An 8,586-nucleotide genomic window follows, 5' to 3' on the forward strand; every position below is an offset into this window, starting at 1 on the left:
TTTAACACTTTAGATAACTTTTTGTTTTTTATGCTGGGCTTTCTTAATCTTTCTTTTTAGCTTTCTGTGATTAATTATACTGTATACATATTGAATTGAAAGTGATTTCAAATATGCAATCTTTATCAGGTTTTTCTCCCCAAATGATCACTACAGCACCTAATATAATCTGCAAATTAGCCAGATTTACCACAAATTTAGAAAGGCATCCAATTTTATTTTCTACGTATTAAAAAGTGTTAAGAAATAGTGAAAAATGCTGATGAAGAGTGGTGTAAGAATGTTTAGGAATTTATATGTACTAAAATGTCAGTAAAATACTGACTTCTTGCTAATATACTGAGTAAGGTACTAATGTTAAAATAAACTTATCACATTAAAAAAATATCTTCCGAAACTGATTGAGGCATATCATTAAAAGAAAAAAAATCATTAAAATTAACCCATCTCCCTATATCAATTTAGTGGGTCTTACTTCTGGAAATAAGAACCTGACCCATTATATCTGACTGAAATTAAAGTATTCTACAAACTGTAATTTTCATGCTTTGTTAGCAAGAATAACATCCAGATTTGGAGTACCAACATGGAAAGAGGACTAAATAGTATGGGCAGGGAATACAGAAACAGCCACCCTCAATAAAAAATTGGCTTAAGGGCTGGGGATTGATTTAACTCAGTGGTTCTTCTGCCTGCCTCGCAAGCATCAAGGACCTGAGTTCAATCCCCAGTACCACCCCCCAAGCCAAAAGAACTGGCTTAAATGACCAAATATATACATAACCAGAATAAAAAATTTAGTTCAGTGCTTCTATTTGTTTTTGTGATTGTGTATATGCCACACAATTTTTAAGACTCCTAAAATGGATACTAATTATGTTTGATGAATATATTTTCTCTCATCCTAAATGTCAGCAAATGTACCCCAAGCAAATGATGGGATAACAAGTTATGTAATATCTCCATCTCAGATGATTCTGCCTAAAAATTAAAGCCACTCCAAAAGCATAAAAAAAAAGGGGGCGGACAGGAGAAACCTAAGTAAGCTTAAAATAAACTGCTTATAAATGTAATACAGACATGCCAGGGAACACACAAGGCTAAAAGAATGTTAACTTTATTTATGAACATGTGATCTGTGTTTATACACATGCTAATAAACAAAAAGGAAATAATTATTTCAAGAAATAAAACTTCATCTGAATTCGTTTAAATACTATATAAAAAATGTACTTTATACAAAATGTGTTACATTTACTACTACAGTCACCAGGATAGTCAATCTGATTTGTGCTAGCATTTGGATACATAAAAATCAGCTTTAAACCAATCATTAGCAAAACAGAAACTCAGACAGGTTTTACAGCATTATGCTTTAAAAAAATCCCATATATCCAAAAAGAGGGGGGGAAAAAACCCAAAACACTAAGACTTTTGATCTTTGAATAACTGTATTTAGTTCCATGAGAACTAAAGGCCATATGCTTTAGAGAACAAGTTCAAAGTTCAGATAGTCTATGTTATCATGTTTAAGATTCAATGATCCAAGGTTAGTGAAATGCCTCATACACAAAGATCAATAATATTCAAAAAGTATAAAATGAAATAGCAAGCAATACCCTTGATTTCTAAAGGAAGATTTCAGACAGGTTGCATCATGTACAATATCAAGCCTGAGCAGCAAAATGTTTATAGCGAACCATCAAGTTTACAGAACCCAATTAAAATAGACCTGTATCCTCAAACAGATGCTTCATCCTACAATTTAGGAATGCTAGCTACCTTTCACTTAAGAGCTAAGTCATCGCAGTGTCACATTTAAGGTCAGTCTGTGGTTATAAAAATCAAGATGTTACCCTGGTTAGAGGGAGGTACCTTTGATAAGCTGTTTTCAATAGCCTACAATGCATGTGGTATTTTAGTATCTTACCAGAAAAGGGGAAATATTTTAAAACAATTTTTTCAATAGCCTACAATGCATGTGGTATTTTAGTATCTTACCAGAAAAGGGGAAATATTTTAATTTGCTCATTTGAACAGATTAGAAGTGCAAGAGCACATATTAAAATTTTAAAACAACATACCCAATGGTATAAAATCATAGACACATTTTTGTACTTCATGAGGGTTGGGGCAATTTCAGTTTTCACTTTATAGTACAGTTGCAAACAAAGGAAAGGAGCTCAAAATTGGCAAATACAGTAAGACTAATAAAAATGCATTGGTGGTCTTTGGAAAGCTCTTTTCTATGATGTATTTGAACTCAAAGGAAGCATCAGACTTTTAATGTAAGCTTTGCATGTCACTAACGCATTTCTGAAAGCCATCATGAGGCAGGAAAAAAAAACTAACAAAAACTAAGTGATACAACGTGGAAATGGCAAAATATACACTCCAAACATTTTTTTTTATTGCAAGAAACAAAAAGCACACAACAGTCTGTACATACATACAAAATACTAACTACAGACAGACAGATGCAGAACATGGTATCATGTTCATTAGTGTAAGACCTACATGATCTAAAGGATCATACACTACTGTACAACACAGCGTCATACAGGGAGAGTGCTATCATATTTAATATGAAACAATGTTGTGGGCACAAATTACCCATTTCTACAGAATGAGTGTGCAGATTATGCCATATATATCCAATTTTAACTGAGCTATCATCAAAACACATTTTATTTACAGTGTGTACTAGATCAGTTGGAAATTAAATTCTAAAATGATTTCCTTCACTGCAACATTATAAAGGTAAAAGCAATGTGTAGAAAAAAGTGTGAGATTGTGTTTTTACATACTGCTTTTGTAGTTCCCATCACTGGTTCAGTTCGACTTCTAAAAAATAAAAAACAAAAACTTACATTAGTTATTTATGCATTTTTATGCTAATAAATCTTACAGTTTCTCCAATCAGTTTTAGGAACACAATTTTCCTTTGGCAGGAAGATTTAAATATAGTCCATTGCTGAAGTAATGGATAAACGACTCTCTCTCTCTTTTTTGGTACCAAGAATTGAACTTGGGACCTTGTGCTTGCTAGGCAGCTGCAGCGCCACTGAGCTACATCCCCAGCCTGGATAAATTAATTTTTGGTACCCTCTAAAATTCAAGATACATTTGGGGCTAGAAAATTTCTATACTATACTAGGTAGCTCTAAAATAGGTATACATAGCCACTCACAATAAATATTTTCTGAAATGCTGTATGAGGATTTTATTATGTTTAGAAACTGTGTGGCTCATTCTTAACAGACTAAAAAAGTATTTACTTATCTTTTAACAAATCCAGATGTACATTTCCACACATTAGATTTTTAAAAAGCAAGATTAATGTTGCTAACGTTTGTGATTTGGTTCCCTGAGAAACTGCTGTGCTCCAAAAACTAATTTTCAAATATGGAAAGGTTGACAGTTATTTTCATTTTTAAAATGTTTCAAAACAACGCTCAAGGACTGAATAACAATTCAAACTAGCAGAAAGATGCAACATAAAAAATTTGAGCATTTAAGTTAAAAGAATTTAACAGTTATGTAGAAATGGGCAATCTAATATTTAAAAGGACAAATCAACACAAAAGGGAATTTTAGTCCACACAGGAAAGGGAACAGAAGATGCTAAAACAGCTTCAGTTTTTAATGTATGGTATCTTGCCTAAAGAGAAACACTAGCATCTAAAAGGCGTTTTTAGGTTTCTGCATAATTTGAAGTTAATAAGAAAAATAAAATCAAGATTTCCATGAACTCAGAGATTTTATGAGGCAAACATTATAAATGAAATCTGAGTTATTGCAGAATTAGCATGCCATTTTGTTTAAGTGGGAGCTTATTTTGCCATGTATATTAAATAATTCTTGCTCCCAAAATATCTCAATATAAAAAAAATTTGCTTGGTATTTTTAAAAAAGACATGGTAAATATTAAATAATTCTTGCTCCCAAAATATCTCAATATAAAAAAAATTTGCTTGGTATTTTTAAAAAAGGCACATGGTAAAGTATAATTTCATCCTATAATACAGGCATTAATTCTCACCCTAACAGCACACTGGGTATAGTGGTGCATACCTCTAATCCCAGCACTCTTGGAGGCAGAGGAAAGAGGATCACAAGTTCATATCCAGCCAGGGCAATTTAGAGACCTTGTCTCAAATTAAAAAGGGCTGGTAATAAAGCTCACTGCAAAAGCCCTGAATTCAATCCTAATAGTTCTATTACAAAAAACAAAAACAAACCTAAAAGCACACATAAATAAGTTCACTTGGTAACTTCAAAAAAATTTTAAGTTGCTACTATTCAGAAGATATTCCACAAAAGGATCTCCAAATATTAATACATGAAATGTAACTTTAACATAAACTGTTAAGAAAAATCTTAGCATACTTTCCCAAATGAGATAAAGCTCCAAGAAATGAATATTTTATCAAGTCCACGAATACATTACATTTTTTTAGGACTAGCAAATTCCAGAACTGTTTGCTGACCCAAGATTTTGAACAAAGAGATGCAACTTCTCAGAAGAAATCATAGCCCTTTAAATAGCCCAAATTGCTGCTCTATTCATATGTTTCAGTTCTGCTATCACTACTAAAATTACAAGAAAGTGAAAACAGTTAAGGATATAAAGTTTTATTTCTTTTCGTACATGGAACCTTGCACTTGGAAAGCAGGTGCAGTGCCACTGAGCTAAATCTCCGGCCCTCAATTCATGTTTCTTTAGTGAACATAAGCTCTAGATGAATCTAGTATTGCTGTGTTCTTATTACAATAATGGGCATGTACCAAGCACCATTAATTGTTTTTTTTTGGTACCAGTTATCGAACTCGGGTACTTGTGTTTTTGAGGCAGGCAGCAGAACCACTGAGCCAAATTCTTGGCCCAGCATCATTAATTCTTACAACTCTCTATGCATTGGAGAACAGCAGTCCCCTAAATATTCATGGGGAGCTGGCTCCCACACCCTCACTCTGGCCCCTTGCAGAAATATCCAAGGATGCAGATATTTGGATGCCCAAGTCTCTTATATAAAATCTTCCTTATACTTTATCTCTAGATCACTTATAAAACCTCACAATATAAATGCTAATAGTTAGACTGTACTGTTTACAGTGTGAAGAAAAATATTTACAGACGCAATCACCATAGGCCTAACTACACAGCACACACCAGCAACAATGTATTAATTATTCACCCCTCACATCTTTTCAATCTGTAGTTATGAAGACACAGAATCCCAGAATAAACTATACTCACATTTGTTTTGAAAAAATCTGAGGGCATAGATATTTGAGATGACTTACCCTGTCACACAACTAACATTTTAAATCAGTAAACCTGGTTTGTTATGCTCTAAGTAAAAAAAAAAAAAAAAAAAAAAAAAAACCTAAAAAAAAAAAAAAAAAAAAAAAAAAAAAAAAAAATAAAATCCTATGATCTCTGATCCAAAGCCCCTTACTGATAAAGGAGTTTATGTTAGCATTATTGAATAGTTGATACTTTAAAAATGTGTAAGACAGAGCCCTACAACATACTTTTGTGTGAGTGTGTGTGTGGGGGCACACATGAGATCTTGCTACATTGCCCAGCCTGGCCTCAAATTTATGATTCTCTAACCTCAGGCTTCTATGTAGCTGGTATTATAGGTACACTCCTCCAACTGAGCTCAACATGTACATCTGTGTGGTAAAGTAAATAACCCATTCAGAGCAAAAATATTTCTTAGTAATTGTTTACTTCTATCTATAGAAGTGAGTCAATTTAAGGGGACAATATCAGAAAGAAAAAAACAAAACCCCACAAACTTTCATTCCATCCTTATAGTTTTGAGGATTTGAAAGATAAAAATATATTAATTTAAAAAATTTAAAAAGGTCCATTGAAAAGTACATAAAATTTTATAGATACTTACATAACATATGTCTTGCTTGTAGACTTAACACCTCCTATAGGAATTCTTCTAACAATTACCGATGAATTCTTAGGAATTAGAGCATTGTCATCAGTATATTCTGGAAATGAAGAGATAAACAGTCAAAACATCTATGTAAGGATTTGGGTAAATACCCAAGAATAAGAAACTGGTTCACGAACATAATTTTAAGGGAAATAAACTTAAGACATAAAAGAGCTCTATACTATATGTCCCTTGCATTTCCATTACTTGTGTTAGAACAAATATGCAAAGCCATGTGGGGGCTTTTCTTCAAATAACACCAAACAGCACTAGCAGCTTTCTGGCTCTAGCACTTCTACTTTGTAGAACTCCAAATGTCAGTAAGGCTAAGTCATTCTGCAGTTTATTTAACAAAAAATGTGAACTACAGAGTGGCACATGCCTGTGATCCCAGCACTCAGGGAACTGAGGCAGAAGGATTGCCACAAGTTGAAAGCCTAGTGAGTTCAAGGCTACCTAGTGAGTTCAAGGTCAGCATGGAATACAGAGACTTTATTAAAAAAAAAAAAAACCCACAAAACAACAAAGGAAACAATTAGAAAAGCTGTTAGAAGACAATCTTCTTCCTGTGGCCCCTAAATATGAGTTGAATATTATGGTCCCTCCCTTCATGGTACTTGTTACTGGAGAAGACAGACAATATTAAATTATGACCTATTATGAAGACTGTTTTTTTGATAAAGAATGAAAGGCAGATCCAACTTTAGATAGAATGCTGATCTTCTTAGGAATCTACACTTAAATTGGGGATCTAGCTGAGTGGTTCAGCCACCTGCCTTACAAGCTCAAGGTCCCAAGTTCAATACTGGCACCAAAAAAAAAAAAAAAAAAAGCTAGGAAACTACACTTAAGACAGAGATGTCAGACAGCTACACAAAATATTTTAGATAAAAGGAAAAGCATGTGCAAAAATGACACAGAAAGAACTACAGAGCTGAAAAAAAAGAACAATATAAAATACAGGCAGAAAAGTACAGATCAGCTGGGTGTGGTGGTGCAGGCCTGTAATCCCAGCACTTGGGAGGCTGAGGCAGGAGGATTGTGCCAGCCTGGGTTATATAGTGAGCTCAAGAATAGCTACAGTGCAAGACCCAGTCTCATAAAAGAAAAGAAAAAAAAAAGTACAGACCATATTGACATACTTTGGTTTTGAAGTACAATAGGAAATCATGACGACAAATCTGTTAGAAAAAGATTACTCTGGCATCTGTGTGGATAACAATAAGGGGAACAAGAACAGAAATGGGGTGGCTACATAGAAAGGTTGCTACTTAGCCCACGTAGAAATGATTGCCCATGATAGGGTGTGGCAAATAGAAAAAAAAGGGATGGTGAGGACGCTTTAAGGGTAGAACTGACAAGACCTGCTCATAGTTTCAAGATGAAGAATAAGGTATGAATTTCTGTGGTTCCAGCTTTAGGCAAATGGCTGAACAATGATGTCTTTTTTTTGTTTTTTTGAGACAGGGTCTCACTATGTAGTTCAGACTGCTCTGGAACTCCCTGTGTAGGCCAGGTTGGTCTCGAACTCAAAGCAGCAAGATCCTTCTGCCTCAGCCTCGAGTGCTGGGATTACAGGCATGCTGGGATTACAGGCGTGCGCCACCACGCCCGGCTAATCATATCTCTTTTTAAAACCAGGAGGATGAATTGATGCTGTTTTTCTACTCCTCAAAAGGTTAGGGTTAGGGTTAGGGTTAGCTATCATAAAAAGATTTAATAAGGGAGGGATGTACAAAACTTCCAAAAACAACAAACCCTACTAAATACCCAAAACTCACTTAAAAGACTGCCTCCTCAACCCTACAGCTAGCTAGACACTAAGGCTCACTTTTGATGCTATTAGAGTTTGCTAACTAAGTTTGCAACTGGCGTTGCATACTTAGCACAGACTGGCTGACCCTCTTGATTCTTCCAGTCATCTTGAGTTTATTACATGTGCAGGCATTTGAGGCTTTGCATGAATATATTCTGCTTTATTATTTTTAGTCATGTTGTTAGTATTCCCTATTACAAAGTAAATTGTTCAGGCCAGGATTCTTTCAGCATATTTCAGGCAACCGGCTGTATCTCACAGGTATCCAATTAAGAGTGATGCAATTTCCTAAACTGAGGCATGCCAACGTAAGACTGCCATCATTATCTCGGGTAGCTCGAGACAACTCCAAATTCCAAGCAAGCTCCAAGTCAGAAAAATCCAGAATGGAGAAGCTGGGGGATTTTCAATAAATTTTAAAAGTTAATTCTAGAACCACAACAGTATAAAAAACATGACAGGATGTTTCTGAAACTCTAACAGCTCTCACAGGCATTCAGATCAGCACAGCAGAAAGCTAAACAGTATTAAAAAGTCATGTGGCCCAGTGTCCCTCAAACAGGCATTTTAACTGACCACTTAAACACAGGGATTACAATGGCCTTCTATCCCAAAACCTTAAGTTTAAGGTTACTCCTTAATACAAGTAAGTAGTCCATTTCACTTCAAGACATACCAGTTTAGGGCTGGGGATTTAGCTCAGTGGTTCCACTGCCTGTGGAAGCACAAGGACCCAAGTTCAATCCCCATACCAAAAAACAAACAAAAACAAACAAAAAACCAAAACAAAACAGGAAAGTCTAAATTTTG

The 8,586-nt window shown here is 34.8% G+C and overlaps 1 protein-coding gene across 2 annotated transcripts in view; it reads right to left on the reverse strand.

Annotated features, from left to right (window-relative positions):
* Rbbp6 (RB binding protein 6, ubiquitin ligase) overlaps nucleotides 1–8,586 on the reverse strand; it is a 32,676-nt gene that overhangs the window by 20,785 nt on the left and 3,305 nt on the right. For both annotated transcript variants that reach the window (XM_010623470.3, XM_010623468.3), the window contains exons 2-3: nucleotides 5,916–6,015; nucleotides 2,808–2,844 (exon numbers count right to left, since the gene is read on the reverse strand). In XM_010623470.3, coding sequence (XP_010621772.1) covers nucleotides 2,808–2,844; nucleotides 5,916–6,015 — 137 coding nt within the window. The remainder of the gene's footprint in view (nucleotides 1–2,807; nucleotides 2,845–5,915; nucleotides 6,016–8,586) is intronic.

This window comes from Fukomys damarensis, unplaced genomic scaffold (genome assembly GCF_012274545.1).
Source record: "Fukomys damarensis isolate Sample0158 unplaced genomic scaffold, DMR_v1.0_HiC HiC_scaffold_34, whole genome shotgun sequence".
Taxonomy (NCBI): Eukaryota; Metazoa; Chordata; class Mammalia; order Rodentia; family Bathyergidae; genus Fukomys; species Fukomys damarensis.